This window comes from Oncorhynchus keta, chromosome 34 (genome assembly GCF_023373465.1).
Source record: "Oncorhynchus keta strain PuntledgeMale-10-30-2019 chromosome 34, Oket_V2, whole genome shotgun sequence".
In the NCBI taxonomy this organism is placed as follows: Eukaryota; Metazoa; Chordata; class Actinopteri; order Salmoniformes; family Salmonidae; genus Oncorhynchus; species Oncorhynchus keta.
In genome coordinates, this window is record NC_068454.1 from 33,694,499 (window position 1) to 33,705,341 (window position 10,843).

The following is a 10,843-nucleotide window of genomic DNA, read 5'->3' on the forward strand; positions in this document are numbered from 1 at the left end:
TAGCGATTCCCAGCCTTTACTCGTTTCCGATTGAGGATATTAGTGGTAGTTCTAATGCCCCTGTGTACAGTGTTCCACTTCAGTAATTTAGCCCATTTTAAACTGATGAGCCAAATTCTGATTACATTGAGTGAAGCGCTGCCAGAGCTTTGCCTCTCTGCTGCTCAGATTTAAAAAGTGTGTGTGTGTGTGTTTCTCTCTCTGCAGCTCCTCTGTTGGGTTCTTGCCTCCTCCTGGATCAGAGCAGATGCAGTTCCCTCGGCCGTCCTCCCCCTGCAGCTCCCAGCAGCCCCTCCATCAGGCACAGCAGTGCTCAGGTACACAGCCCAGTCACAGCACAGATCCAGCCTGAGCAACAGCATCCATTACAACCAGGTCTCAACTAGGAATGAAATATCAATCACTGTCAATAAAATTAGCTGCCGTATAGGTCGTCTCTAGAACAAAACCCACAGATCACTAGCTTCCATGTATGACTTTCTCTTCGCACCCTGTTTTAAACCTTTCTGCTACCTGTACTTTTTTGTTCTTTAATACTCTCTTCAATCCAATCCCCCCTGTGCAAAACACTGGAGTGTAATAGCCTAAAACAACCTTTCCAAAAACCCTGGAATTAGAACCCCACTTAACAGAGGCAGGTGTCATCAGGAGAAATGACTTCAGACTGAATTCTCTGGCAATTCAAAATTGATTGAATCGATTCTAAAAGGGTGAGGGGGCACAGACAGGCAGGCAGCATTCTCATCTCCCAGGGCCAAAGCTATAATTATACGACGTGGCAACAACAAAAGAAAGGTAGTCATGTAGACGCCTTAACACCCTGCCAGCCCCCACCGCTGATTGTTAGCTGTGAAGCGTTAAGGTGCTAATTGAAATGACACTCCAAGTCTTAACGATCTAATTATTGAACAGATATAGGCTGGTAATTAAAAAGTAATTCCTCTGCTGCTTTGTTCCCAGTTATGGCCATCTTTAAAAAGTAAGGGCTTTCATGGGTGTTCTAATTTCAGTTAATGTTAATTTCCTCTCTGTGGCGAAGCCCCTGTGAATCAGTATAGCCATCGTCAGTCACCCCATCTCTCTCCTTTCCATCTCTCCCTCTCTTTTTGTCTTTTCTCCTTGAATAATCTAATTAAAATGGAAAGGGAAATGTTCTTTCAAATCCTGAAATTAGATTTCGCTCCATTCAGAAGTGAGGTGGTAAATGTTTTAATTTCATGCAGGGATTACCAAGTGAAAAATAATTCCCTTCATTTTTTTGTGGCAAATACTATCAAATTAACATATGTATTTTGTTGCGTTCTGTTTCTTTTTTTTAATCAAACGTTTTTTAAATTTAGTAATAATAGTCAGCAAACATGAATACATACATACAAAATGAAGTTACACCTTCCCCCATCCCAATCCCATCCGAGGACCTAAAGTATCAAATTAAATAAACATACATGGATCAAAATAAATGATAGGAAAAGAGAAACTCAAAGCAACACATCACAAAGTGTTTCAGCGGAAAGAACCATTGGTTCAAAGTGACTTCTTTAGCTCCATGAATGCGAGAGGTAGACAGCTCCATATAAATGACATCCAAAAAAGTGAGGATCCATTGCCAGATAGTGTGTGGAGGCTTCCATCATACGGCAATCATTTTCTTTGCAGCCGTTAGGCCAGCAAGAAGAATGTGCCACTGACAAAGAAATGAAGTACAGAGAAATCATTTAAAAGTAAAATGAAAGGAGTTGCTGGAATATTTTCGGACATCAGTGGACAAGATCAAAGCTACTTCATCCCAGAATATATACTAAACCAAAATATAAAACGCAACATGTAAAGTGTTGGTCCCATGTTCAATGAGCTGAAATAAAAGATCCCAGAAATTTCTCTCAAATTTTGTGCACAAATTTGTTTAGGGCCTAATTTATTAATTTCAATTGACTGATTTCCTTCCATTAACAAACTCAGTAAAATCTTAAATTGTTACATGTTGCGTTTATATTTTTGTTCAGTAGAGATACGAGGGAATTCCTAAACCATGTGTATAAAGGTAACAGGTTCATTAAAGAGGGCACAGTGTACAGGATGCATCAGTAGGTAGGTTCATGCTCTACAACATCCGCAGAGTACGACCCTGCCTCACACAGGAAGCGGCGCAGGTCCTAATCCAGGCACTTGTCATCTCCCGTCTGGATTACTGCAACTCGCTGTTGGCTGGGCTCCCTGCCTGTGCCATTAAACCCCTACAACTCATCCAGAACGCCGCAGCCCGTCTGGTGTTCAACCTTCCCAAGTTCTCTCACGTCACCCCGCTCCTCCGCTCTCTCCACTGGCTTCCAGTTGAAGCTCGCATCCGCTACAAGACCATGGTGCTTGCCTACGGAGCTGTGAGGGGAACGGCACCTCAGTACCTCCAGGCTCTGATCAGGCCCTACACCCAAACAAGGGCACTGCGTTCATCCACCTCTGGCCTGCTCGCCTCCCTACCACTGAGGAAGTACAGTTCCCGCTCAGCCCAGTCAAAACTGTTCGCTGCTCTGGCCCCCAATGGTGGAACAAACTCCCTCACGACGCCAGGACAGCGGAGTCAATCACCACCTTCCGGAGACACCTGAAACCCCACCTCTTTAAGGAATACCTAGGATAGGATAAAGTAATCCTTCTCACCCCCCTTAAAAGATTTAGATGCACTATTGTAAAGTGGCTGTTCCACTGGATGTCATAAGGTGAATGCACCAATTTGTAAGTCGCTCTGGATAAGAGCGTCTGCTAAATGACTTAAATGTAATGTAATGTAAATGCATCATTCAAAATGTTCATATGAAAGCTTACGAGGAGTTAGATAAGTCCTTAGTACAAAATTATAATGGCATTCTCTTTCTTTAAATGTGGAATTGTGTTTTGGTCCTTAAGCTTCTTCATTTGCAATTAAATCCCAATAAACTGCATCATATTGCACCAAGACAGGCCTAAATATTTAATGTTTTGCCTGGTTTTCTATTACAAGTACAGCTTTTTTGGCACACTTTGTTTGAAGACTTGTTTTCTTCAAGCATGAGTTAGCTATATACAGTGGTTTACACCCTGTCAGGATAAGAGCATTATATACACACTGTTTACTTTTAAACCACCGCCAAAAATCATTAGACGGGCTAAGTGCAGTCAGAACTCTTCTTTTAATAAGGCCAAGTGCAGGTCTAGTAAATTTCCTAACCCCTCATTGTTGGGCAAACAACTTTAAATGGATGCTTGACGGCTGAAGGTATTAGATATGATTATGTATTAGTGGTTGGCGCTGTCCTTGGAAAGAAGACACGCTGAAAGTCGCGACCAGACAAGAATAATACGCATATCAACAAACACTTTGTTCAAACATGGAATTTAGTTACTATTAACATATTACATATCAAATGAGTGGAGGTTAACGTCACACAAATAGATTACAAAGGATTCTAACGGTGAGACAGTGAACGTGGACATTTTTATTTTTTCTAATGCACTAATGAAATAATAATTTAAGTCACACTGACGTATGCTGATCCTATTGAACTTGATAAATATTTTTAAGGTAAACCTGCTACACACAGGACGAACATAATGGAATTCCCACGTTAACAGGCGGTCAATATGTTTATACACATTAAATCTTTAATTGCCCCTGAGGGGATAAATAAACGTTTATTTAATATGAGATTCTAATGTCTGTCCTTGATGTCTTTGTGCCCCCCTAGGCGTTCCCCCTCCCCCAGGCGGTGGGATGGTGATGATGCAGCTGACGTTGCCCCCCGGCCAGCAACCACGGCCTCACTCGCCCCCGCAGTGGAAACACAGCAAGTACTACAGTCTGGACCACACGAGAGGACAGAAGTCCACAGAGCTCTCCACCCTAGACACCTCACAGGTGAGTGTAGGGACCCAGCTGAGCCTAGAGAGAACCTGCAGATTAAAAAAAATATATATATATGAAAAAAAAACACAATTTAATTAAAAAATATATATATTTATCAGTATCACATGCTGAGTGTAAATGTAGTAATGAGGTTTGGTTTTATGATGTGGACAGACGTGACCATGGTCTGTAATTTTCTAAGAAGGGAGTATCCCTGAGACTAAATGTAATGGTGTCTGTGAGCTCCGTGTCCACCCACTAACTCTCCAACTGTCCGTACAGAGCATTCCCCAGCTGGGCAGTCCCTCAACTTCCCCTGCCCAGTCGCCAACACCCTCCCACCCACACCACCTAACCAATGTGAAGAGCATCCGTCCAGGCCTCGCCCCCATACCCATGATGCCCCAGTTCTCCAGACCCTTTATGCCAGGGCAAGGTGAGGGAGACACCCAGTGTTTTTCTACCCAGTCCTGGTGGACCTTCAACCAGATATTTCTACATATTTAATCTATTCCAATTATATAGGAATATGATATCCCAAGGGCTTGCTGTCATTCGTTGACAAGAAGAATCAGGTGTGCTAGTACTAAATTCAACAAATGTGTGGAATGCTCAGGGTCCCTGAGGACAGCTCAGTTGCTCCATCTTTATGGAAAATTGTAACCCTAATGAAATTGAGCCAAGCTAAGTGTGTTGTCATCTCTGTGTTTCCCAGGAGATGCGCGGTACCCGTTACTAGGGCAGGCCCTCCAGTACAACCCCCAGATCCGTCCTCCTCTCCACGCTCCACCCATGGTCCCCAACCATCAGGTGAGTCTACACAAGACCGATCATCCACTTAAGTTGAAGCTACCTATTGTTTATAGGAGGAATTATGTGGGGATTTCGATATACCCTTCTGAAATGCTTGGCAAAGCCTGGAAACATCTCTTTAGTACTGTGCAAATAAAACAAAAGACGTCAAACATTGGTCTCTAATTCTTTTGTTCCTCATTTGTCTTCCAATTGAATCAATATCATTCCGATACCTTAAGCTGGAGTCCAAAGAAAGTATAGTTGCGAGAGATGGTAATCTGAACATGCTCTTGTCCTTCTTTCTGCACCCAGGTACACATGGGGATGCGGCACAGCGGTGGAGGGGGCAGAGGGAGGAAGCAGACAAGGAAAGCTCTGTCTACAGATCTCAGTGTAGGTGATCCAGGTAATGGTAGGGAACACCCTCTGTCTGTTAGAGGACAGAGATGTGGACCTCCAAGCCTAAAAACCTCCCTCATATCTCACTCTTAGATCTATCTTATATTTTTCTTTGATTTGAATTCCCACAGATTTGTACATAGAACAAAACTGATTGCAAAGGACGCTAGGGTTAGTCTGTACCAGTAAAACTAATTAGGTCATGGGCCTAAGGTTGTCTCCAAGTTGGTTTTGACAGTTTCTCTCTTGCTCCCCCCCCTCCTGCTGCTCTGTCTCTCGCTGCTCTGTCTGTGACAGTGAGTGGGCAAGTCCTGGAGGTGACTGACCTGCCGGGAGAGATCAGCAGGACCGAGGCGGACTCTCTGCTAGGTGAGCTCTCCAGAGCCCGGGCTGTAGTCGGATGGCTCCCAGAGCACCACAGCCTCCGAGATTGGCAGTCGGGGGGCTAACGGTGTCCCCCACCCAAACCCACGGTCAAGCCCCTGCTGACTCGACCTTCATCTACACCATCCTGGCCATGTTCCCTTCCGGATACACTGCGCAGGACTCCCTCCTCCACCACAATGGCCCCCAAGCCTCCTTTAGACTCACTGTGAGCAGGGGCCACAGACACCCCCTGGAGAGGGCCAGCTCCCAGTAGAGGGTGCTAAGGACCCCTGGCTTGACCTTTCACCCCTCATCAGCACCGCCAGTCACTTCCTGTTGCCATCACTCCCCCCAGCCCCACTCCTCACTAAGTTGGCTTGTTGTTAAGGGTTGTTTTTCCACTAGAGACTTGCTTAGGGGGATTGTGTTGTACTTTGTAATGTTCTTACTAACGATTTGATGAAAAGGAACAAAAGAGCGAAACGTAACACTGATCCGACATGAACGAACATTTAAAAACCACGATTATTGAAGTTCCAAATATTATAAACCCGTCTGCTCTCTGTTTTGAGAACCGACCAGAACATATCAAAAGGGCGGTCTGTATTTTTGTTTTATTTTTTAATTTGTTTTATAGTTGTTGAAATCTTGAGTCAGACCCAAAGCTCATTATTATTCCCCAGCCCAGTTGCAGTGTCTGTCCTGGTTCCGTTTAACTCAACCAAAGCCTCCCCACACCCCAGGGTTGCTGATTATCGGCCACCCTGCCACCAGCCACTTGCCCCATATTGTGGCCAGTACATCATGGAGTCGCCCTTAGCTACACAATGGGTCTCTTGTGCCTTTCTCTTGAGAGTCTACTGATTTATTCTCCAAGAAACACAAAATGACACCCCAGTCAGTCTATTGTTAAATGAAAAGACCTGCACCTTGTAAATAATTTATATAGGATTGGTAATTAAATATCTCAATCACTTGTCATTTCAGTGAATGGTCTGTATGTGTTGGTCACAGGCGGGCACAGATGAGTGCAGCCAAGAAAGGCTTTTGTTTAACACGCCTAGTTTTTAACTTAATTTAAAAGTTGAGATAAAAATGACACTCCTCCACTGCAACTGCATATTTTTAGCAATCCTCTGCTTGGAGGGCCTCTCTCCACCACACTGTTCTCCCTCTTTCTCCTCTCCTCCTACAAGGCCAATGGTTTAAAATCTTTCATTAGGCCTTTTTAAATTATATACCTACTGGGTCACTGGGGAAAAAAGACAGTTTGCACATTTATACAACTGAATACACAGTACCCGTCAAAAGTTTGGACACCTACTCATTCAAGGGTTTTACTTTCATTTATTTTTATAAATATTTTCTACATTGTATAATAATATTGAAGACATCAAAACTATTAAATAATACATGGAATCATGTAGTAACCAAAAAAGTGTTAAACAAATCAAAATATATTTTAGTGTCTTCAAAGTAGCCAACCTTTGCCTTGATGACAGCTTTGCATTCTCTCAACGAGTTTCACCTGGATTGCTTTTCCAACAGTTTGAGTTTCCACACATGCTGAGCACTTATTGCTTTTTCTTCACTCTGTGGTCCAACTCATCCCAAACCATCTCAATTGGGTTGAGGTCGGGTGATTGTGGAGGCCAGGTCATCTGATGCAGCAATCCATCACTCTCCTTGGTCAATTAGCCCTTACACAGCCGGGAGGTGTGTTGGGTCATTGTCCTGTTGAAAAACAAATGATAGTTCCATTAAGCACAAAACCAGATGGGATGGCGTATTGCTGCAGAATGCTGTGGTAAACATGCTGGTTTAGTGTGCCTTGAATTCTAAATAAATCACCAACAGTGTCACCAGCAAAGCACCCCCACACCATCACACCACCTCCGTGCATCACGGTGGGAACCACACATGCGGAGATCATTCGTTCACCTACTTTGTGTTTCACAAAGACACGGTGTTTGGAACCAAAAATCTCAACTTTTGACTCCAGACCAAAGGACAGCTTTCCATCAGTCTAATGTCCATTGCTTGTGTTTCTTGGCCCAAGCGAGTCTCTTCTTATTGGTGTCCTTTAGTAGTGGTTTCTTTGCAGCAATTCAACCATGAAGGCCTGATTTATACAGTCTCCTCTGAACAGTTGATGTTGAGATGTCTGTTACTTGAACTCTGACGCATTTATTTGGGCTGCAATTTCTGAGGCTGGTAACTCTAGTGAACGTATCTCCTGCAGTAGAGGTAACTGTGGGTCTTCCTTTCCTGTGACGGTCCTCATGAGAGCCAGTTTCATCATAGCGCTTGATGATTTTTGCGACTGCACTTGAAGGAAATGTTCTGTATTGACTGACTTTCATGTCTTAAAGTAATGGAGTGTCGTTTCTCTTTGCTTATTTGAGTTGTTCTTGACATAATATGGACTTGGTCTTTTACCAAAGAGGTTTATCTTCTGTATACTACCCCTGACCTGTCACAACACAACTGATTGGCTCAGAAGCATTACGAGGGAAAGAAATTCCACAAATTAAGGCATGCCTGTTAATTGAAATGCATTCCAGGTACCTAACTCATGAAGCTGGTTGAGAGAATGCCAAGAGTGTGCAAAGCTGTCAAGGCAAAGTGTGGCTACTTTGAATAATCTCATAAAATCTATTTTGATTTGTTTAATGCTTTTTTTTGGTTACATGATTCCATATGTTATTTCATAGTTTGTCTTCACTATTATTCTACTATGTAGAAAAAAACACAAATAAAGAAAAACATTGGAATGAGTGTGTCTAAACTTTTGACTGGTACGAGATATATATCCTTTTTATTTCTCTCGAAAGATGAAAATGTGTGGATTCTGAAAGGCTGTTCAGTGCTGGTGCAAGTCATTTTTATTTCAGTTTGAAACCAATAAATGTTTACACCAAAATATGTGCTTTTTCAGATCACAAGAAGTCCTTTGAAATGGATGAGGGTCCTCTGGGTTTCTCTTTCTCTGTCCATCATCACAAACCGCTTTGAATGGCCTCTCATGATGTTTAAACTTATGATAAATTTTTTTATTTTTCATCAACACTAAGTATAGTCCTACCTCAGATGTCAGTGTAAGCAGATAGTGGTTTATTTTGCTATTGGTGGGGATGTGGGTTTTATACTTGGCATTATCTAATTTGGTCTTTGGTTGGTGCTATTCATCTCAATCCAGGTTTTATAGGGTAATTTGTCTGCTACATTAACCTCCCACCAACCTCATCTCACCCAATGCCACACAGTTCCTTCCTCCACTGTCATATTTTTCCTTTCCAATAACAATAAAACAATTTACTGCAAGAAAAATCTAACCACCTGCCCCATGTCTCATCTAGAGCCTGGGGAAGCTAGTGTTGCCAGAAACCGTTTTAAATGGATGGCTTAATATCTGCGCTATCTGTTATGTGAAGGAGCCTGTTATGTGTCCGGTCATGGCATTAAGGATCTCCATGCTGACAGTGAGATTATTAACAGATAATTAAGCCAACATCTGGAGGACCTAGCTCAGTGTTGCAGCCAAGGCTGGTGAAATGGAGCCTTATTGAGGAAATTCTCTCAGCAATAAATTACCCTCTTTTTTTTCTGCCGAAGGGTTGACGTCTAGCACAGGGATTGATATCAAGCATATTAATGCATTGTGAAGTTATTTCAAGCAGCAAGTATAATATTAATAAATGTTGCTCTATAATGTATACATGCACTGAAGACCATGGAGAATTGATGGTAAGTCCGTACAAAACCAATTGAACAAAGCTGCACTCACTATCACCTCCAGTATAGTCCCAGACATGCATAAATCATTGAATGAAAGCTGTGAGCAGGGGTATGTTTTCCATGAAAGGAAATGACATACAACCCTGTTCTCTGTGAAAGGTGCTCATAGTTCTTACTGAGAATGGTCTTTTTCTCTGATGTGTAGTGAAGCACCCAGCGCATACTGTATGCACTAGCCTATGAAACAGCCCTTCCCACTGTTAGAAGGGTGACAACCTGCTGCCATTACCCTCTCCACTGTTGTATGACTTGGTCAGCCCAGACACAGTAGGAGTAAAGCTAAAATTAGGGCAGGTTGGAAAGGGCTCCATAGACAGTAGATAAGGTTACAGACGGCTTTAATAGCTGTGCCAATTCGGTTGTATTCCTACTATTAAAATGGGGTGGTGGATGTTTTCACGCCTTTATTAAACTAAACACAGAGGGCTTGTTTCCTTGACAGATGAGTCCTAGTCCTGGGCTAAAAAGCACTTTAAATGGAGAATTGCCATTGAACAAGCTTTTTAAGTCCAGGACTAGGCTTTTGGGACAGGAAACTGTCCCTAAGGCCCTGACAGTACAGGTGGTCGTTTTGATTGTTTTAAAACTGATGGTGCAGCAATAAGATAGGGAAAGCATTGTGACCATAGGAATAGGTGCTTGGATAGAGAGGGGTATGCTGAATCTAGGTTGATGTGGGTCAATATCTGGTGTTTGTTCAGGATTCACTTGTTTGGGTATCTGGCATCTGGGGACCACAATAACCCTAAGGAAGAACAAGGTTAGATTGAATTCTCATCTGTCGTTTTGAAAGTCATAAAGACATGGTGACTATCAAATAAGATTTTCTTTATCAACCTGATAAAGAATGCATGTCTCTGAAATGCTAATCTTATTGATAGAGAAAGCAAACTAGTGGTGAAAATGTATAGTCTCCCCCCTGCGACACATTGGTCTCGGACTGCAATCGAAGCTAGTGAATTGTTATCAGTAGCTCCGCATTGACATGAGTGGGGGACGCTAGGTGGGGGCGGGAGGTCCTGCATAAACACAAACTCACTTGATTGACAACAGCGCTGCTCTGCTCCACAAATTGCAAGAAGTATGAATGCGTTGACTTCTGCAGAGACTGTATCACAGTAACCATACAGAGCCTTCTAGAGTGTGGGGTAATGATCAATAGGAAAAGCACTGGGATGCTAAGACAGACATTTTGTGACTATTTGCCTTGTGATTTTATTTCTTCCCATAAAGAGTAAGAATACAAATAGTGCACGTATTTTAACCCATACTATCTTAATATGGCATTACAAAGTAATGTAGTGGAGGCTGATATATTACCACAGTAATAAAATGCAATATTCTATTATGTGTTGTGTTGTGAGCTACCACACCCGTGTATTTTTGGAGGGTCTTGTTATTAATCAAAGCTCCATAGTTACAAGGCAACAGTAAACATGTCGTCCCCCACAAATGATGCGGAGGGCTCTATATACATGTAGCTCCGCATTGAGATCATTGTTTGACCGTAGGTGGAGGCGATACGTCCTGTATAAACAGAAAATCCCTTTCTTGATAACTTCCTTCACAACAGATGCTGAAAATACCTCAACGAGTCGCAATAAG

General features: G+C 42.6%; 1 protein-coding gene across 13 annotated transcripts in view; it reads left to right on the plus strand.

Moving 5' to 3' along the window:
• LOC118366979 (R3H domain-containing protein 1-like) overlaps positions 1-10,583 on the plus strand; it is a 78,160-nt gene extending 67,577 nt beyond the window's left edge. For 12 of the 13 annotated variants that reach the window (XM_052493728.1, XM_052493727.1, XM_035749869.2 and 9 more), the window contains 6 exons: positions 208-317; positions 3,723-3,892; positions 4,163-4,316; positions 4,596-4,690; positions 4,988-5,081; positions 5,372-10,583. In XM_052493728.1, the coding sequence (XP_052349688.1) occupies positions 208-317; positions 3,723-3,892; positions 4,163-4,316; positions 4,596-4,690; positions 4,988-5,081; positions 5,372-5,523 (775 nt within the window). In that variant the 3' untranslated portion in view covers positions 5,524-10,583. The remainder of the gene's footprint in view (positions 1-207; positions 318-3,722; positions 3,893-4,162; positions 4,317-4,595; positions 4,691-4,987; positions 5,082-5,371) is intronic. The other variant, XM_035749876.2, reaches the window with a different exon arrangement.
• The last annotated feature ends 260 nt before the right edge of the window (positions 10,584-10,843 follow it).